Source organism: Arvicanthis niloticus, chromosome 26, assembly GCF_011762505.2.
Source record: "Arvicanthis niloticus isolate mArvNil1 chromosome 26, mArvNil1.pat.X, whole genome shotgun sequence".
In the NCBI taxonomy this organism is placed as follows: domain Eukaryota; kingdom Metazoa; phylum Chordata; class Mammalia; order Rodentia; family Muridae; genus Arvicanthis; species Arvicanthis niloticus.
In genome coordinates, this window is record NC_133434.1 from 6374026 (window position 1) to 6396438 (window position 22413).

General features: G+C 43.0%; 1 protein-coding gene across 12 annotated transcripts in view; it reads left to right on the forward strand.

The window, feature by feature from the left end:
• Positions 1–257: 257 nt before the first annotated feature.
• Positions 258–22413, forward strand: part of Msantd2 (Myb/SANT DNA binding domain containing 2) — a 35023-nt gene continuing 12867 nt past the window's right edge. For 3 of the 12 annotated variants that reach the window (XR_013107480.1, XR_013107478.1, XR_013107479.1), the window contains exons 1-2: positions 258–843; positions 2482–2595. Coding sequence is in view for 4 of the 12 variants with exons in the window: in XM_076924672.1 (XP_076780787.1) it covers positions 334–843 (510 nt within the window). In the remaining 8 variants the exon portion in view is untranslated. Of the gene's footprint in view, positions 844–2481; positions 2596–22413 lie in introns of those variants that run through there. The other 9 variants (XM_076924672.1, XM_076924673.1, XM_076924664.1 and 6 more) reach the window with 6 other exon arrangements.

The following is a 22413-nucleotide window of genomic DNA, read 5'->3' on the forward strand; positions in this document are numbered from 1 at the left end:
CTCACCCAAGCTGAGATGGGAGAGGAAGTGGAAAGGCTTCGATTGGAGTCCCCGACTCCCGCGCCCTAATGCCCCCACCCTTCCTTCTCTGCTCGGAGCTTGGATGCGCCAGGTCCCAGCTTCTCGTCTCCGGAAGGGAGCGCCCGGCGCCCAAGGGCTGGAGGGGGAAAAGATCTGCGGGCTGCCTGAGCCATCCAGACACATCCTCCGCGCCCTCTGCTCTCTGCTACCCACCCAGCCCGGAGCCAGGACCCCGGGGCAGCGGCGGAGGCCGGGGTGGCCGGAAGCAGGGGTGCGTCACTTCCGGGCGGTGCAGCGGCGGCGGCTTGGAAGATGGCTGCGCCCTGTGGCTCGGAGCTGCCCGCCAACTCGCCGCTAAAAATTCCGAAGATGGAGGTGCTCTCCCCGGCTTCTCCTGGCGACCTGAGCGACGGGAACCCATCGCTGTCCGACCCTTCCACGCCGCGGGGAGCCTCCCCTCTCGGGCCGGGCAGCGCGGCGGGCTCGGGGGCCGCGGCGTCCGGGGGTCTCGGGCTGGGGCTGGGGGGCCGCAGCGCCGCCTCGTCCTCGGTCTCCTTCTCGCCCGGCGGCGGCAGTGGCGGGGCTGCGGCGGCCGCTGCCGCCGCCTGCCGGGGCATGTCGTGGACGCCGGCCGAGACGAACGCGCTCATCGCTGTGTGGGGCAACGAGCGGCTGGTGGAGGCGCGGTACCAGCAGCTGGAGGGAGCCGGCACGGTATTCGGCAGCAAGGCCCCTGGGCCGGCCATGTACGAGCGCGTGTCCCGGGCCCTGGCCGAGCTGGGCTACGAGCGGACCCCGTCCCAGTGCCGGGAGCGCATCAAGGTAACCGGCCGCTCTGCCCGGGGCAGCGAACCAGAGGCAGAGAAGGCGGGGAAGCGGGCCTGGGGGCGGGGGCCGGGGCGAGCGCGGGGCTCCCCTCCCGGGCCCCGGGTACCCCTTGTGTCTGCTCCGCCTCTTTCTTCTCTCCCTGGGAAGGGGCGCTTCTCTCCCGATGGCCGCCAGCCCGTAGGTTTCCCGAGTTTGAAGTTGGGCGTGTCTGCCGCCGCCCCTCTTTCTTGCCAATCGAGGATGTTCCTGCGCTCTGAAGTTGGTAGTTTCTCTTATTGTGCGCGGGTGCTGTCGCCCGCACTGCTTTGTTCCCAGATAGAGGGGGCTCCCAGGCTGAAGCTTTCCAGCTGGGATGGATTTGAGGCAGGGCAGCAGAGGGCCGGCTGAGCGCCCCAGTGTTTTTTTGCAGTTTTTAAGAAAAGAGCATTGGAACGGCTGGCCTTTTGTGTCGGTCGCATTGCTTGTCAGTCGAGGTGGTAAGAGGACTAGCAAGACTTGAGGTGCTTTTTGGAGAGTTGGAAAGGCTTGATGAAGGAAAGATCGTGTATTGTTATCGTGGAGGTGGAGGACAGTGGAGGACACCTTAAACGTTAGTCTGCTTTGAGGGTTCTTTTGGAATTTGGACTAGCGATCTTTTCAGAGTGGGGTTGCCTGGAGAGTCAGGAGGCTTCTAATTTTGAGGAAGCCCTTTCTTGACACCCAGTTTTTTGTTTTTTTGTTTTTTTGTTTTTTTTGTTTTTTTTCCTGCTTTAGTTTGGGTGCCCGGATGCACAGAAGTAAAACCGAGTATGCATCTGGCCATCCTTAATGCATCTGCATGTTTAAATGCGGAGGCTTAATGAGGGTTAATTTTACCATCAGCCTGCATATCGGTTTACTGTTTCTAATGATTTGTCTAGGTGTTCGTATCTGCCTTTGCAGACAAGGAGCTGTGCTTACTTCAGTTAAGTTCTTCCCTCTTTCTAGTTTAGTCTGCTTGAAGTTTCTCCCAGTTTTCATTGAAAACATTACACTGTGTTCATTTCTCATAGTGAAGGCTACTTTTTTCTGGGTAGTGAAAAACTGCTAAGAACAGTCATAACTGAGAAGATCACATTAGCAAACGACCATAAAAGTCAGTAAGAACAGTTGTTTAAGTAAGGGTGATCACACAGAACTGGGGGAGATGTGCCAGAGTTCATGAGGCCTTGGCCCCCAAGATGTTCATTTGGAGACGTTGTTACTTAGAAAATTTGGTCCAGAAACAGCTGTTTTCATTATTACCAACTGTTCGATAAATTTGACACCCATTAGAAAGCTAAGTTAGATTATTTGCTTATGTACATTTGAGGATTCTTATTGAACTCCTTTGTTAAACATGAATGTCACTGAAATATATATTAGTGAAAAACTGCTGTTCTTTGGATTTCATTCATTGCTCTGTTCAGGGTCGTTCATGTTAGATCTGGGGCAGTTCCTTTAAACTGTCCTGGATAGCATCCACCCACAAACTTTTCTGGAGTTCTGAGAGTGTCTTAGGCATTTGTAAATTATGCCTGTTTTCTTGATTTTTATTCATAGGATTTTCAAAGTGTACTATCAAAATCTTGCTGAATGTAAATCTCTCCATAAAATTGTTTCTCAAACAACCAGGGAATATCTAGTTGGAATGCTTCATTGTCCAGTTATGAGAAGGAAATCTAAAGCAAAGAAAGGAGATTGAGCCTCTGAAGAATTTAGAGGATCAGTTTACCTGTTTTCAGACAGGTAAGACCAAGTTGACCTCAAACTTGTAGTGTTTTGAGATAATGAGATGATGATGGGTTCTCTGATACTATAGCAGTTAACAGACAGGGAGGGCTGACGGACAGATGTTTGCTTTTGTAAGTGCTTGGCTCAAAATGATTTGGATCAAGAAACTCAAGACTCTTGTTAATGTTGATATTTTCTGCCAGAATTAAAGAGTAAGGACAAGTTCTGGTCTGTCTTGTCCCTCCACAAACTAGCATTCAGTATGCACTGAGTAAATACTTGATTCATCTAAGAAAGTTTAGAAAGAATTTTGGAAGGCATTCTTTGTTTGTATGTATGTATGTATGTATGTATGTATGTATGTATGTATTTACTTTTTGTTGCTGTGATAAAACACTGACCAAAACCAGTGTGGGGAGGAAAGGGCTTGTTTGGCAAACAGCTTATAGCCTATTATTTAGGGAAGCCAGATATCTTAGTTTACTATTGCTGTGAAGAAACACCATGACCAAGGCAATATATTAAAGACAGTATTTAATTGCAGGCTTGTTTACAGTTTCAGAGGGTGAGTCTTGAACCGAGCCTAGAGGCAGGCATGGTGCTGGATCAGTAGAACAGAGCTTACACCTGATTCTCAAGCAGGATGACACATCTCATGCCTCAAAGCCATACTTCCTAATCCTTCGCAAAACAGTTCCACCAACTAGGGACCAAGCATTTAAATATGAGTCCGTGGAGGCCATTTTAATTCAAACAACCTCACCAGAGCAGGAGCTCACGGAAAGAACCTGTAGGTAGGAACTGAAGCAGAGACCACGGAGGAACAGCACACACTGGCTTGCTTCCCTTGGCCTGCTCTGCTGCCTCTCCTTCCTAGTCCAGGTTTACCTTCCCTGGGACAGCACCACCGCAATAGGCTGGGCCTGCCTGTGTCAGTTAGCAGTTAAGAGAATGCTTACAGACCTGGCTGTAACTAGTCTGTGACAGTTTCTCAACTGAGTTTCCCCCTTCCCGGGTATATCCAGGTTTGTGTCAAGTTGATACAAACTGTGACTGAATGTATAAAAGTTTATAGTCATGTTATTAAAAATTAAAAATATGGACTTTGGAGCCCAATTTTAAATACTGCTTTAAAGCTAAGAAAGCTTTAAAAGGCTGAGGAGTTGTCTCTGTGGTAGAGTGCTTGCCTGTTTTCTATAAGGCTGTGGAGTCAGTCCCCAGCACCGGGGACACATACAGAAGACATGTTAGTGAAATCTCCCCCAGCTCTGTCCTTTTAGACAACTGTAAGTGTTATCTTTAGCACAGAAGCAAATGTAGTCACTGAAAACAGAGTCATGAGGTAGCTGCCCAGGGAATAAAGATTATTCTCAGGAAAATTACAACCTTAAGGTCTTACAACCTTTGACCTCAAAACAAATTTTTAGGTCCCAGTTTCTAGAAGTGGCAGCTTAGAACAGTAATTTGGAATCCTTATGTCACTATTGATGAGAAATGCAAAAAAGAAATGCAGGGGCTGGAGAGCCAGCTCAGAGGGCAGTTTACAGCCACTTCTAGGTACCATAGAAACATGGAAGGCTGGACACACCACGATGTACACCATATACGCATATAAAGAAGGCAAATCTGAAAAAAGATCCAGTCAGTAATATTGTACAAAATAGATGAAGACCAGAAAGTTGTTTGTTTGTTTGTTTTTTAAGATTTACCTATCTTTTTGAAGGGTGGAAGTGGAAAGTTTTGAGACAGGGTTTCTCTGTGTAGCCCTGGCTGTCCTGGAACTTGCTCTGTAGACCAGGATAGCCTTGAGCTCAGAGATCTGCCTGCCTCTGCTTCCAGAATGATGGTATTAAAGGATGGAATTAAAGCCACCACCGCCTGGTTATTTTGGTTGTTTATTTTATCTTAAGTGAGTGTTTTGCCTACAAGTGAGCGTCTGGTGCTTGCAGAGGTCAGATGAAAGCATTTGATCCCCTGGACCTGGAATTATGGATGTTTATGAGCTGTCAAGTAGATGGGTGCTGGGAACTGAACCCTGGGTCCTCAGCAAGAGCAGCAAATGCTTATTACTAAGGACCCATCTCTCCAGCCCCCCAACCAGGAAGTTCTCATGTAGAGTAATGTAGCTTATTTAAGTGCACGCTCAGGGGTAGTATGTCAGTGTTAGCATGTGGTTAGTATATGGAATTGCCCTGGGTTCAATTCTCAGCATCGAAGAGCAAACAAAACACCTTAACAGGATGTAGGCAATGCTGCATAAACTGCCCAATCCATTGCTTCCTTGCATTGTTCTCTAAACTGTTGTTACAAATACCAGTTAACAAAAGCCCTAATAACAGAGGCTCACAGAGAGAAAGCACACCAGATGAGTGAGTTATATTTCTTTTGTAATATACTTGAAATTCCTATAAACATTTGGTTATGTAAAGCCAGTAAAGGGGATGGAAGATGGTTCAGTGGCTCCGAGCACTGTTCTTTCACAGGATGTGGATGTATGTGGATGTTCTTTCATGGCATCCACATGTGGGCTCACAAACATCTCACTCCAGGGGCACCAGCTACACAGTGATAACTCGGACTTACGTACATGAAGGCAAACTACATGAACGTATTAGACGCGTGTGGGTGTGGATAGAGATACATACCAGCAAGTTTGTTTTTTTTCTTTTCCATTTTTTTGAGATGGGGTTTCATGTAGCATAGGCTGACTTTGAATTTGATATGTAGTTGAGGCTGGTCACAAACTTCTGATCCTCTTGCTTCTACCTTGTGAGTATTATAGGAAGGTGCCACCATGCCCAGCTCTAATAAATAATTTCCTCTTGATTTGAAGAGATGAGTAGTAATCAGTTTTTCCACTCAGATGATTTCTAACGTGGAGTGGCCGTCCTCCTAAAAAAGACTGACCCTTAGCCTAGCTCTCACCCACCTGCCTGTCTTAAAGTACATTGCTTCCCTGGACTGTACTTGTTACTCATACATCAAAAATATTAAGAGTATAAATATTAAAAATGCTTGGATTTTGTTACTGAAGTTCAACTTTTTAATATTCTTCCTAACTATATTTCTAAGCTACAATATTTTAATTGAAAATCAGATACAAACATTGTTTAGAGTTTCATTTGACGTCTGCCATGACATTGGCATTTGTTCTGGCTGTTGGATAAATAGATGTGTTTAAAACTGCCTTACTACACAGATTGTTTATTCTGAAATTTTCTTGTGTTTTTGTTTGCCCAAAAAAAAAAAAAAAATGTGTTTGCCACCAATTCCAGCCCAATTTTGGAGTCAGATAAACAAAGATAGAGGGCTTTTTTTTCTTTTTGTGTTGTTTTGTGTACATTGTATGATTTTTTTTTTCTTACAAAACTTTTCTTCATATGTTCACTTACCAAATGAACCTTGCTTGAGTGCTTGTTATTTGTGGGGCTGTTGACAGATGACATTAGTATACAAAACCCCTGTTAAATATGGCTCCTGTAATCTAAACCCCTGTTAAATATGGCTCCTGTAATCTAAAGTGCTTTTACTCCGGCTGCAGCTTGTCCACACACACGGAAGAGTTGTATGAGACAACTCGAGTGATGGTATGCAGTGCAGTACTTGGTTAGGTGGCATAGGACTGAAGCAGATTGTAAGTGTGAGCACTTCAAAGGGGAGCCATCTTTCCCATCATCCACAGTAGTTGAAAGATCTGTCTTGACTTAGGATTCATGAAAGCATTCACTTCTGAGCCAGAAGCCACATTCACGCTTACTTAAGTCAGTTAATCTGACGCACTGTAAACCTCATTCTCAAGTCACATATTTTTGGGTGTTTGTCAGAAATTTGCCTCTTGAAGGTTGGCTTTATGTCTCTGAACGGATGTATTACATATGTCCAGCTTCGCCAGAAGTTGAAAGGCAAGGTATTGTGTGTGACCTGACAAACTTGTCTTTGCTGTGTCTGTTCCATGCTGGTTAACCTTCAAAGTCTTCTGTCTAGCAAACAAAATAGTTAATTTTCTTGGGACACGGCTTACATTTGCTCATCAGTTGTCATTATGTTGGGATACATTTTATCATTAGCACCCAAATTACAGTACAATGTATTTGGCCGTTTATTTTAGTTATGCTTTCTGCTTGTGAGAACCAATAGGTCTGAGATAATTTGGAGCCAAAAGATGCCTTTCTCTTTGTACAAGCCTTTTAATGGACTGCCCATCCCTGAGGACTTTCCTGTGGTGTTTGTAGACCAGACTTTTCTTCTTTGTGTCGAAAGATCTCCAAGAAATGCTGCCAGCCACATAAGTAGATAAGAGAGCTTTCTCTTACCGTTTGCTACATATTCTGATTCTGTTGTCTCTATCTTACTATCACTTGAAAGTTTACTTGAAAGTTTGTTTGGGGTTGGCAGTGTGGCTCAGTGGTGGAACATTTATTTGTCCAGCACTCTAAGGCCTTGGGTTCTATCCACAGCACTGTTAGAAACAAAAACAACCAATACGTTCTGTTGCTTTGAGTAGAGTATATGGTGGCAGAAGCCTATAATCCCAACATTAGGGAGGTTGAGCAAAAGGTTAAGGCCAGCCTGGCTCCATAGAGAGGTCAAGGTTATCCTGGTTATCGGAGCTCAGTCTCACAGCTCTTACGGTTGGGCTAAATTAAGATACAACAAGCTCCCACTAGAACTGTGAATGAATGGGATTCTCAATTATTTCTTGGCCTTTTTTTATTACTATTTTAATGAAGAATGTATCTGGGCCTGATGGTTTACATTTGAAATTCTAGCACTCAGGAAGCAGAGGCAGGAGGATTGCAATCTCAAGGCTGGCATGGACTGCATGAGAAGTGCCAAGCAAATCTGGGATACACAGAGTGTCTCTATGTTACCGTTTTTCATTGCTGTAACAAAATATTCTACAAAAGCAACTTGTGGAAGGAAGGGTGTAGGTTGGTCACGGTTTGCAGATGTAGTCCATTGTGGCAGGGACGTATTGTCTTCACAGTAAGCAAGCAGAGAGATGAGTGCTGTTGTTCAGCTTGCTGTCTGGGTTTTATTCAGCCTGAGACATCCCATTAGAGAATGACATTCAGTTGGTTTCCTTCCTTAGACCTTTTGAGAAACACTTGTAGATACATCTATAGTTGTGTTTCCATAAGAGTGTAAATTTGGCCTTAACCATCACAAAATACCAACACGAAGAGTAAAAGAAAAGCATTTATAAAGTATAAAGATATAGCTGATCATGTAGCTGTGGTAGAAATACTTGCCCATCATGGATAAGCATTGGGTTCCTTCCCCGGGACAGCAAAGCGGGCATGGTAGAGCAGTAGAATCTCAACAATTGGAAGTGGGGGCAGGAAGATCAGGGGCTCAAGGTCACTCATTCTTGGCCATATAGAGAAGTTGGCTTGAGTTAAACCAGTGCCTGTCTGAAAACCCAGAAAAGGAAAAATACGGAACAAGCCATGCAGTATAAACATTGCCATCCAATAAAATTTTCTGATGGAAATGTTTGTAACTGTTAGTTCAGTGTCGTTGCTGTCAGGTACAGGTGTCTACTGACCCCTCAGAATGTGACTAATGTGCCCAAGTAACTGGGTTTTAAATTATGTTTAGTTTCAATGAAGTTACTTCAAACTTTTAAATAGCCACTTTAACTCATGGCTACTATGTTGAATGCTGTTGGAGTATTAAAGCACTCTGAAAGGATTCTTTTGGCCACATACTCAAGACCTCTAAGGGGAGGTCAGAATTCTTCTCATTTGTCATACCATTCTGTTTCTCTACAGGGACAACTTTGAAGTGGTTCCCTGTTCGAAGTGGTGGAGATTTTGGGCCAAGAACTAAAAGTATTCTAAGCTAAGTTGACTGGGGCAAGTATTAAGTTCTTGGTTTTTTGGCACACAAAGTCCAGGAGGCCTTTCTGTGCTGTAGTAGAAAGGGTTTAGAGCTGCATAACCACAGGTGCTGTGAGTAACTGAAATGGTGCCAGAGTGACTACAGCAGAATTTTGTTTTAATTTAGCTTAAATGTGAATAGCCGCATGTCGCAGTGCTGGAATTAATGGTATTCAAACTTTTCTGCTGCACAGTCCCCAAAGACTTTGAAATTCATGTACCTCTAAAACAGAAGCTAGGAGCCTTTGTTGTGCTTACAGAGGACCTGGGTTTTGTTTCCAGCAACCACATGTTGGCTCACAACTTTGTTGCTCCAGTTCCAGGGGATTTGACACCCTCTGACCTCCATGGGCACTGGGTAAGAATGTGTGCACATACATACATGCAGGCAGCACTCATGTATGTAAGAAGATAAATCTAAAAACATTTAAAGTTTTATAGGAATTAGTAGGATATATAAAATACCGTGGTTTGGGATGAGTGAGACCAAAATGGGTGTAAAATTTATGAATAATGTACTCTGAATCTGAGAACTCCTTGTGATATCCTTGTTGGTAAATGTTAGTAGATTCATGGAGTTGGAGATATTTCTCCTTACATTTGAAGGAAGCAATGTCTCAGATCCATCATTGCTTTAGTCATTCAAAATTTAGAGGTCAAACTTTTTTCCTGAAAAATACGGTGGGATGAACCCAGTCTTCAAGGCTTTTAGGTCCCTGATCAGTCAGTAGAGGAAATATGTAGCCCTGGATATCGGTTAGATATCTTTCTTATCTAATACAATGGGACTCAATCCTTGTGGTCCAGGTTTCTTTAAGTAATAAGATCTGAAATAAAGACCTTAAAGTTTCATTACTTACAGCATTGGAGAAGTACAATGGTGAGCCTTTACCCGAAGGAGTTAGACCCTGAAGAACGAGTTGCTGTGTAGTGAAGTTTGTGAGGCTGTGTTGGTATTGGTAGTAAGCTCACTGGGCACTGTGGTTGAGCTTCAGGCTCACGTTGCCCTGGCTTCCAGGCTTTACCTGAAGGTAACCTGGTGTTCCTTGGGCAGCAGGCAGCAGAGCAGATGAATTGTTGGTGTGGAGCTCAGGAGCACTGTAACATTTATAGTGCATTACTGTAACATGTACATAGACTAGAAATACATTTTACCGAATAATACCAGTGACTGTAGTGTATAGTGCTACAATTGTGTAGCATTGAGCACGCACCACACTGTTCTCTGTGCTTTACAGACGTTAACTTGCTGACGCTGTGTGCACTTTGCTCCAGTAGGTTCTGCCTTCCTTGAGCACGGGCGGGCCAGCTTTGGAGCCTCTTTAAAGCTATGGATGTGGGAACCCCCAACAGACTGTGCTCTATCCTCTTGGTTGCCCCTGGCATCGCACCAATTTCCCTTCTTCCCAGTCTTTGCCTGCGTTGCTTCCCCATAACCCCACCTGAGGCACCGCAGACATTTTGCATCTAAGATTGGTATGAGGAAAATGAGAGGAAAGAAGACCCTTACAGCTCAGGTTCCCATTGTCCCCACATAGGGCATACTCGGGAGATGGCAGAATAGAAGAGCTAGAGGAACAGGAAGGGGAGACATCTTAAAACTCACCGAAGGAACCCATCCTCCATGTTCCACTCCCCAAGCTTTACGTTTGGAAGAGATGCTTGCCTGACTTCCCTGTCTCTGAGTGCTTCTCACTAAGAGTTTTGTGGCTGTGATTCTTTTCTCATTTGCACTTTAATAGAGCAGCTGCAGGTGCTAGTCTTTGCCTTGGAGAGTCTGCAGTAGCAGGGAGCCATTCCCAGTGTTGTGAAGTAGCCCAGAGATACTTGAGGTCCCCTCAATAAGGTTTGCTCTAGGGTAGACTGTAGGGACCAGGATACATACCACCTGTTACTCAGTGCCCATAGGCCCAGCCCATCTGGTCTTCTCAGACTTGACCTTTTTTATATATCCCTTACTTGGCATCTGTCCTTTTGACCTAAGCGAGTCCTTGTTCAACCATCTTACTAGGTGCCCTCTTGCAGTACTAGGACTCCCCTCCCCCATGTTCCTCTTCTACTCCCTCTCTTTGAAGCTCCTGACTCTCAGGCAAGATTTTGCTTTGTAGCTTAGACTGGCCTAGAACTAACTGTGTGGCTCAGGTTGGTCCTCAACTCATGATTCTTCTGCTCGGCTTCCTGTAATGCTGAGACTACAGCCTGGTGCCAGTGCCATCTTTACTAGAGCAGTTTTTGTTTTCAAGTATGCATTGTCTCTTTAGTTCCTATGTGGGCAGCTGTCACAGGCCCTAAAATTGATGTCTGAATCCATCCTTAGTTAGATATGAGATGAATGAGCTGAGCCATAGTCCCAGTACTTGGGCATAGAGGCAGGAAGATCACCCTGGGATACATGACATGAGAACCATCCCAGCTCCCCCTCCCCCCAAGAAAGAAGACACAGAGGTGAGATCAGCATTTTTCATGCTGCTCTTTTTGAAAATTATATTAATTTATTTAGTGTATGTATGTGGTGTGTTTTCTTGTATTAATTTGTTTAGTGTATGTGTGGTGTGTATGTGGTGTGTTTTCTTGGGTATTCAAATGCAAGTCAGCACAACAGGTTTTGGGAGTTGGCTTTTTTCCTTTTGCCAATGTGGATTTCAGAGATTGAACTCAGGTCTGTTAGGCTTGGTGGCAAACACCCTTACACTCTGAGCCATTTAGACAGCCTTGTACTCTTGTTCAAAGTTTTTATTTTATATTAAACATTGTTCGTTTTCTGTGTATGGGCATCTTGCCTGCATGTATGTCTGTGTGCCTGGTGGTTGGAGAGACCAGAAGATGTGTTTCAGGGATCAAACTTAGGTCAGCTGACCCATGAAACAAGAGCCATCGCCTGCCCACTCTATGCTCTTGTAGAGTTTTTCCAACATGGTGAAGTCCCAGAGTCTCCAGTGGTACACTTGGTTGAGTGAAGGGTCAAGGGAGGTAGGTCGCAAGAAGAAAGGAGACTGGCAACAATCTGGAGTCAGGTGATCTGTCAGGGGCTTTATCCTTACCTAGCAAAGCATTTTAAGCCACCTAGTGGCATGGCTACTCTTCATTTTACAGCAGTCACTGGCGGTAATGTGAATAAATGGAATGGGTAAGCGTGGAGGCACGGAGGCCATTTTGAAATCATTCTTGCAGAGTTAGGTGAACAGTGAGAGCAGCGGTGAGTGGAAACTTGGGAGGAGAAGAGGCCATACATTCCTGGCACAGTTCCTAAGGGATTTATTTGTTGGATCTTAACTTGTTCTGGAACTGCCTATCTACCTTGGCCAGTTCTTTGCTGTGGGGCAGATGACTTTATGGGACTTCATGGCTAAGTGTTAGGCTTCGTCATTCACAACCCAGAGAGGTAGAAATAGAACACCGTGTTAGGACAGCCCTGCCCTATGGCTGGAAGATACATTCTTTAGCCTCTAGTCTGTCCAGTTTGGACAAATGTGGACAAAAATGGTTATCCTACATTCTTTTCTCTTTTTCTTAGCCAGAGGATAAGAACTAAAATTCAGATCTAAGATTTCAGTTTTAAAAAAATTTAAAGCATTTTGAGACAAGGTAGTCCTGGCAGGCCTAGCCCTCACTAGGTAGATTCGGTTAGCTGTGAAGCTGGAACAGTCCTGTCTCCTCCTGTAGAATGCTCAGATTATAGGAGTATGCTGCCATGTTGGGCCAGATTTCATGTTATGTAAGTATGTTTTTTATTACTAGGCTAAGATATATTAGCACAGGGATTCTTAACCCACGGGTCAGGACCCCTTTGGGGGTCGAATGACCATTTCTCAGGGATCACAAATATTTTTTTTTTAACTTTTTTTTTTTAAAGATTTTTTTTTATTTATTTGAGCACACTGTAGCTGTCTTCAGACACACCAGAAGAGGCATCAGATCTCATTACAGATGGCTGTGAGCCACCATGTTGTTGCTGGGAATTGAACTCAGGACCTCTGGAAGAGCAGTCAGTGCTCTTAACCCCTGAGCCAGCTCTCCAGCCCGGATCACAAATATTTACATCACAATTCATAACTAACAAAATTAGTTATGAAGTAGCAACAAAATAATTTTATAGTTAGGGGTCATCCCAACATGAGGCGCTGTATTAAGGGGTCACAGCGTTAGGAAGGTTGAGAACCACTGCACTAGCAGTGTTTCCTTTTGTGGGACAGGACACCCCCGACCCCACCACTGTGGGAAATAATGTTTAGAAAATGAAATAAAGTGGGAAAGAGCTCAGTGTTTCAGAAACAGCTAACAAGTACTATTAGTGCTATTTCTTCATCCATTTGTTTATGAATGATCCTGAGGCAGTGTCTCGCTGTAGCTCTGGCTGTCCTGGAACTCACTTTGTAGACCAGGTTGGCCTCAGACTCACAGAGATCCACCTGCCTCTGCTTCCTAAGTGCTGAGATTAAAGACATGCACCACCAATCCTGTTAGTGCTTTAGATTTTAAACAGTTTTTATGGTCATAGGGATAAGAACATACTTAATTTTCTCATTGTGGGGACCTTTATGTACCATGCTCTTTATTCTGCTTACTTTGGGCATTTCAGAAACTTCTGTATGTATTTAAAATAAATGCTTAATGCACCAGCCCCACATATGTCAGAGTTATCTGGAGTTTGAAATCTGTGCTGAACTCTCCACTGTTCTGAGTACTAGATGAGATGTTTGCACTCGGAAAAAGACATGTATTTAAATCTTTTAATCATCACGCATTTGTAGTTTAGCGTCCTTGGAGGCTGAGGAAATACTGTTGTTCTCCTGCACTAATCAAGTGTTGTCCTTTCACTTAGGATGTGCGTTAAGCCGTAGTGAGATAACAACCTGTGCCTGCTCCCGGTGTTCTCGGGACCGCAGTCATCACTCGGTTTCCCACGAGTGCTCAGCGGTGTTGATGGAAACGTATTTGAGTTAGCAGATACTATTGCGTGTAACTGAGTAGATAGGACACTGTTTGCTTCTGTGTTTGCTACTTGCAGTTCCTCTGTGAGACTGCTTCATTGTAATAGCTCAAACTTTTGAAACTTTCAGTACTTTTTCTCTTTAGATTACTTCATTTATTTGAATAAGCCAAGTTATGTTTGTAAGTGATTAAAAATAAGTGATTAAAAAGTAAAAGTTCATATCAATCAAAAACTGCTTTTATTATTTATGTAATTTATAAATATTTTTCTCTACCTGGAAAGATTGGTTTGTAATTTATAAAGAATGTGTCAACTTTGTATGTGGTATCTGAACTGCCTAGACATAATCTTAAAGAATTGTTATTCACTCCCTCATCAAAAATTTGTGGAGCCATTTTCATATGCCAGGTATTGAAGGCACTGGGGTTATATCCATGAAAAGAAACATGTTGAATGGTGTGGGCAGTTGAAACTTTGATTACTTTTTCCTACATAACTCCTTTGTTTTTTTTTGGGGGGGGGGGTGTCTTGTTTTGTTTGTTGTTGTTAGGGGTTTGTTGTTGTTGTTTCTTAAGACAGGATTTCTCTATGTAGTCCTGGATGTCCTGGAATTCATTCTGTAGACCAGGCTAGCCTCAAACCCAGAGATCTGCCTGCCTTTGCCTCCCTGCCTCCTAGTGCTAGATCTAAAGGCGTACACTGCCACTGCCCAGTGACTCTTAATGTTGATTGCTGCAGTGAGGTTCTTTTTATAGAGATGAAGGAGTGTTGAAATTGAGTCTTTTTATGGAGTCCTGACAGAGGGGTTCATTCGAAGGTGTCATTCACACTCTGTGCTTACTGTGTGCTTTTATATAACACTTTAGTTTCCTGCTTTGCTCTACTCGAGTTTACCTTCATTCATAAGCCTTTCAGTATACACACACTGTGGTTGCATCATTTTGTAATCATTGTAATAGCTAACATTTATTGAATGAAGGCAATTAGGAATATCACTTTAAATGCTCTACTTCTCTTTTAATGCCCACAGTAAATCTGTGACGGGAGCACTGTCCTTAACTCTGCTTTACAGATGGAGAAGTTAAGCACAGAGAGATTAATTTGGATAATGTCACAGAGCTAGCAGGTGGTGACAATAGAGAAGCATTCTTGTTCCAGATCTTGTGTTTATAACAACTTGCTTTACGTCCTCCTACAGATCAGCAGCCCACTTTCTTTAAATGTTGACAACTGCAGTAATGTTTTTGGATCATAAAGCATAAATGTAATACCAAAACCATATAGTAGGATCCAGATGGATCCACCACTATACTACATATAGTAGGATCCAGATGGATCCACCACTATACTACATATAGTAGGATCCAGATGGATCCACCACTATACTTACATATAGTAGGATCCAGATGGATCCACCACTATACTACATATAGTAGGATCCAGATGGATCCACCACTATACTACATATAGTAGGATCCAGATGGATCCACCACTATACTACATATAGTAGGATCCAGATGGATCCACCACTATACTTACATATAGTAGGATCCAGATGGATCCACCACTATACTACATATAGTAGGATCCAGATGGATCCACCACTATACTACATATAGTAGGATCCAGATGGATCCACCACTATACTACATATAGTAGGATCCAGATGGATCCACCACTATACTACATATAGTAGGATCCAGATGGATCCACCACTATACTACATATAGTAGGATCCAGATGGATCCACCACTATACTACATATAGTAGGATCCAGATGGATCCACCACTATACTACATATAGTAGGATCCAGATGGATCCACCACTATACTACATATAGTAGGATCCAGATGGATCCACCACTATACTACATATAGTAGGATCCAGATGGATCCACCACTATACTACATATAGTAGGATCCAGATGGATCCACCACTATACTACATATAGTAGGATCCAGATGGATCCACCACTATACTACATATAGTAGGATCCAGATGGATCCACCACTATACTACATATAGTAGGATCCAGATGGATCCACCACTATACTACATATAGTAGGATCCAGATGGATCCACCACTATACTACATATAGTAGGATCCAGATGGATCCACCACTATACTACATATAGTAGGATCCAGATGGATCCACCACTATACTTACATATAGTGGGATCCAGATGGATCCACCACTATACTACATATAGTGGGATCCAGATGGATCCACCACTATACTACATATAGTAGGATCCAGATGGATCCACCACTATACTACATATAGTAGGATCCAGATGGATCCACCACTATACTTACATATAGTAGGATCCAGATGGATCCACCACTATACTTACATATAGTAGGATCCAGATGGATCCACCACTATACTATATATAGTGGGATCCAGATGGATCCACCACTATACTACATATAGTGGGATCCAGATGGATCCACCACTATACTACATATAGTAGGATCCAGATGGATCCACCACTATACTAAATATAGTAGGATCCAGATGGATCCACCACTATACTACATATAGTAGGATCCAGATGGATCCACCACTATACTACATATAGTGGGATCCAGATGGATCCACCACTATACTACATATAGTGGGATCCAGATGGATCCACCACTATACTACATATAGTGGGATCCAGATGGATCCACCACTATACTACATATAGTGGGATCCAGATGGATCCACCACTATACTACATATAGTGGGATCCAGATGGATCCACCACTATACTTACATATAGTGGGATCCAGATGGATCCACCACTATACTACATATAGTAGGATCCAGATGGATCCACCACTATACTTACATATAGTAGGATCCAGATGGATCCACCACTATACTACATATAGTAGGATCCAGATGGATCCACCACTATACTTACATATAGTAGGATCCAGATGGATCCACCACTATACTACATATAGTAGGATCCAGATGGATCCACCACTATACTACATATAGTAGGATCCAGATGGATCCACCACTATACTACATATAGTTGGATCCAGATGGATCCACCACTATACTACATATAGTAGGATCCAGATGGATCCACCACTATACTTACATATAGTAGGATCCAGATGGATCCACCACTATACTACATATAGTAGGATCCAGATGGATCCACCACTATACTACATATAGTAGGATCCAGATGGATCCACCACTATACTACATATAGTAGGATCCAGATGGATCCACCACTATACTACATATAGTAGGATCCAGATGGATCCACCACTATACTACATATAGTAGGATCCAGATGGATCCACCACTATACTACATATAGTAGGATCCAGATGGATCCACCACTATACTACATATAGTAGGATCCAGATGGATCCACCACTATACTACATATAGTAGGATCCAGATGGATCCACCACTATACTACATATAGTAGGATCCAGATGGATCCACCACTATACTACATATAGTAGGATCCAGATGGATCCACCACTATACTTACATATAGTGGGATCCAGATGGATCCACCACTATACTACATATAGTGGGATCCAGATGGATCCACCACTATACTACATATAGTAGGATCCAGATGGATCCACCACTATACTACATATAGTAGGATCCAGATGGATCCACCACTATACTTACATATAGTAGGATCCAGATGGATCCACCACTATACTACATATAGTGGGATCCAGATGGATCCACCACTATACTACATATAGTGGGATCCAGATGGATCCACCACTATACTACATATAGTGGGATCCAGATGGATCCACCACTATACTACATATAGTAGGATCCAGATGGATCCACCACTATACTACATATAGTAGGATCCAGATGGATCCACCACTATACTACATATAGTAGGATCCAGATGGATCCACCACTATACTACATATAGTGGGATCCAGATGGATCCACCACTATACTACATATAGTGGGATCCAGATGGATCCACCACTATACTACATATAGTGGGATCCAGATGGATCCACCACTATACTACATATAGTAGGATCCAGATGGATCCACCACTATACTACATATAGTAGGATCCAGATGGATCCACCACTATACTACATATAGTAGGATCCAGATGGATCCACCACTATACTACATATAGTAGGATCCAGATGGATCCACCACTATACTACATATAGTAGGATCCAGATGGATCCACCACTATACTACATATAGTAGGATCCAGATGGATCCACCACTATACTACATATAGTAGGATCCAGATGGATCCACCACTATACTACATATAGTAGGATCCAGATGGATCCACCACTATACTACATATAGTAGGATCCAGATGGATCCACCACTATACTACATATAGTAGGATCCAGATGGATCCACCACTATACTTACATATTTTTTTCTTATGTCTTTTCATTTCTGTCCAGTCCCCTCCCCTCTACATAGGGCCTTATTTAGTCCAGGCTGGCTTCACACTCACTATGTGGCTGAGGAGGGTGTCTTTGAACTACTGATCTTTCTGTCTCTAGTGTTGGGATTATAGGCATTTGCCACCATGCCTCATTTAAGTAGTACTGGGGATTAAACCTAGGACTACATGCATGCTAGGCAAGGATTCTACCAACTGAGCTCTATGCTCAGCACTTCGTATTCCTCCCCTCCCTCCCTCTCTCTGTCTTTGGGGTGGGAGGGAAGCTCTGGTCCTTTTATATACGGGACAAATGTACATTTTTCTCAGAGTTAATTTTCATCACTCAGATTTAAAGGATCCAATAGCCTGCTGTGTATTCTTATATTATGCTAAATCATCTATCTCAGTTGAAATTATCTATTGATTGGCGATGTTGTGTGCTTGAACAGAGAAATGTAGTTATGGTTACTGCTCTAGACTCATTTGGTTTTGAGCCCCTCAAAACCTCTTGTAACTAGGGAAGGTTTGAATCTTTTTGGAAAGCTGTCACAGTTGGACATTAATGTTACATTAATGTCACTGCAGATGTGTCCAAGCCTTAACAGAAGGGCACATTTCATCTGAGTTCCTCATTACCCATGCTTTTAAATCATCAACTTACATACGTTTATGTGCATCATATGTGTGCAGTGCTAGAGGAGACCAGAAGGTGGCATCAGATCCCTGGAACTTAAAGACTGTTGTGAGTTACCATGTGGATGCTGGGAATTGACCCTGGATTCTCTGGAAGAGGAGCCAATGCAATTAACTGTCAAGCATATTCCCAGGCCCCCATAAACTTTTTATTTTTAGATCCATTCTTATTATCAATATTATACCCCTTTTCATATATCGAAAATCATGGTGAACATTGAGGCGTGGGTTATAAAAGAGGACTTAACAAAAATCACCAGATCTGCTTTGGAAAGTTTTAAGGAAGAGTTTAAAACACGTATGAAAGTAAGATTAAAGTCTTTATTGTAGAAGGTTCACATCTTCAGTGGATGATGGTGGTTCTTAGGCTGTCAACTCCTCTTAAAGAGGGTGAGCCCGAATTAAAGCAGAAGAGACATCTGCAAGGTACAATTACTTTTTGACAGTGAAAACAGGTAAGGATGGGCTTACTTGCCAAGAGATGCTATAGATTATGGCCATTCCCTCATGCTTTCTATGATTTACTGCATGAGTAGATGGCTGGGGACTTGCCTCCTTAGAGATAATAACAGAGATGAGATGAGCTGTAATGAATACGAGTTGTGTTGCACACAATGGAACTTTTGTGAACGATGGACGTGTGTGTACAAAGGCAGTCCTATAATTCCCATTATAATGGAGCCGAAAATTTCTTGTCATCTAATTAAGTCATTGTAGCTATCCTTATGTCCCATGGCAAAGCATTACTCAACATGTGATGTTGGTAGACAAACCTACTCTGTTGCCAGTCAGTGAAAGTGCAGTGCAGCCAAGCATGCAGACTGCTTGTGTAATCTGAGCACTGGGGAGGCTATTCTAGTTTGCTTGCTCCCCTTCTTTGGTAAATATGGCCAAAAGCAATTCCAGGAGGAAAGGGTTCATTTCATTTTTACAGCTGACAGTCCATCATGAGGAGAAGTCAGGGCCTAGACTCATTTAGGAACCTGGCTAACTCCTCTGGCTTGCTCAGCCTGCTTTACCATACCATTCAGGATCACCTGTCCGGCTGTGGTGCTGACCAGAGTGGGCTGGGCCTCCCATGTCACTCATTAATCAAGAAAACGCCCACAGACGGGCCCACGGACCATCTGATACATTTCCCCCCAGGTTAGGTTTCCTCTTGCCAAATGACTCTAGGCTGTGGCAAGCTGACAAAAAGTAACAAGTAGGGAAGGCTGATACAGGAGCATTTACGTGAGTTCCAGGGTAGCCTGAGTTACAGAGTGACTCGGTTACTCTCTTACAAAACACAAAGCAGCAAAAAAAAAAAAAAAAAAAAAAGTCACACAGTGGCACATATAAGTGTGGACAGTGCAGACATAATCCTTGAAGATGACAGTGAGTTGCTGCCGTGCTTCAGATGCTTACCTGACCGCCACTAGTACGTCGTGTATTAACTATAGTCATTACTGTAAGCGGAATGCCTTGCTCCACTGGCTGCCCCTCTTATGCTGGCTGAGAGGCCATGCATGTGCAGTGATATTCCCATGCCGATTGGGTTTGGGCTAAGTACAGTAATATTTCTGCTCATGACAAAACTCTTAACACATTTTTTTTTTTCCTAAGATGGAATCTCATGTATCTCAGGCTGCCTTGAAACTGACTGTGTAACTGAGGGTAACCGTGGATGAATGGTGTTTGTGCCTCTGCCTCCCAGTGCTAGGATTATAGGGGTGTACCCACTAAGTCCTATCCTGACCATCTACGTTTTCTTCCAACTTCCTAAACAAATTTAGGTTTTTTGTTTTGTTTTGTTTTTTTTTTTTTTTTTTAATGATTTTATGTATATAAGTACACCATTGCTCTCTTCAGACACAACAGAAGAGGGCATCAGACCCCATTAAAGATGGTTGTGAACCACCATGTGGTTGCTGGGAATTGAACTCAGGACCTCTGGAAGAGCAGTCAGTGCTCTTAACTGCTGAGCCATCTCTCCAGCCCCAAGTTTAGGTTTCTTTAAGGCAGAAACTTAGAGTAAACTTAAACTGGCTTATCGCTTAATTTTTCATAAAAATGGTAAGAGATCTTATGCAGTTGTGGCTTATACTGTATACCATGTAAATGCAAAAAAAAAAAGTTTACGTTTTTAGAACTGGCTAAATCTTGATTTAATATTTGGATCTAGAAATCTTTTTTTCCCTTTAAGTTGTGTATGAATGTTTTCTTGCATGTATGTCTGCACCATGTATGTGCTGGTTGCCTTCAGAGGTTAGAAGAAGACATCAGATCTTCTGGGACTAGAATTCTAGTCAGTGGTAGACTGCCCTGTGGGTGCTGGAAAGTGAAGGGGGGTCCTCCACAAGGTCACCCAGTGCCCTTCACTGCTGAGCCATCTCTCTAGCCACAGGCCAGATGTCTAGATGGAAGACTTCTAATAGCTTTAGTTTTTAGATGAGCTATTATGGATGTCATTTTTGATTTCATAAATGCATAAACTTATTAATGGAAGCACTAACTGTGCTAGATGGTGGTTTACAGCAAGAAAACTGCAAACTAAGAAAATCACATGGCCAGCATATTAAAGGGATAAAGTGGCCTGCTATTTGGGTTCATTTTTAAAAATTATTCTTGGAGCTGTGCCCCACAGTGTGCATGTGATTGCCAGAGGACCACTTTGTGCAGTTGGTTCTCTTTCTACCTGTGTACCTTCGTAAGGGTTCTGGGGATTGAACTCAGGAAGGCAGGCCAAATCAGCAGCCCCTTTACGTGCTGAGCCTTTTCTTTGACTGACTTGTTTCACTTTTAAACTTTGAGTGGAGGCTGCTTCTGTATTTCAGCAGCAGGGTAATCTTATTACTATAAAAGCCTGTCAGGATTTTTGTAGTTACTTGGGTTTTGTTGTTAGGGGAGTGGTCTTAATTTGGGGACATGATTGTGGAATAATTAGTTCATAGTTTGTATGGGGACTTTTTTTTTTAAATACTTGCTATTTGTGTGTGTGTGTATGTATGTGTCTGTCTGTCTGTCTGATGAAGTCAGATGGGTGTCTGATACATTGGAGTTGGAAGAGTTACAGCTTTCTGATGTGGGTGGTGAGAATTGAACTCAGATCCTCCGCAAAAACAACCAACACATGTTCTTAACCATGGAGCCATCTCTTCAGTCCCACACAGGACTTTTAAAAGCGAAGGAATGGCTCCCACTGTCATGCCAGAAGTATGTTTGTGACTGCTTCTCTCCTCGTTATCACCTATTAATAAAGTAATGACAATGTTAATGTTATCTGAGTAACACTTGGAGTCAAAACCTTGAAGAGTGAAATATTGAGAAAACAAAACCAAAACAAGACACCCATTCCTACCCCCTCAACCCTCTCCCAGTAAAAAGATGCTGACATAGCAGCTTTAAAGAAGTGCTTCTCTGCAGTACTGTCCTGTGAGGATCTCACACCCTGTTTAATGTTCCCATCCGTGTTGGGCTCCATTAGAAGTGCTTCCCCAGCATGCCTAGGGTCCATTAGCAGTCTGGCACGTGCATCACTCACCAAACACCTCCATGCTACTTACCACTCTCGTAGGAGTTGTTCTGTTTTGTTTTGAGATGGGGGTCTCAGGTAGCCCAGAATGAATTTTTAAATATGGCTATTGTCACTTCAGAAAAAACAATTGTTGTTTATCACATAGGAAAAAAAGTGGTTTTTATGTGGTAGTACTCACCTTTAATCCCAGCACTGAGGAGATAGAGGCAGGTAGATCTCTGAGTTTGAGGCCAGTCTGGTCTACAGGGTGAGTTCTGGGACAGCCAGGGCTACACAGAGAAACCCTGTCTATAACAAAATAAATATATAAATAAACAAATAAGATTATTTATTTATTGTGAGATTTACTGAAATTTTGTTGGAAAAAAAAAAAAGAGGGGAAAAAAATCCC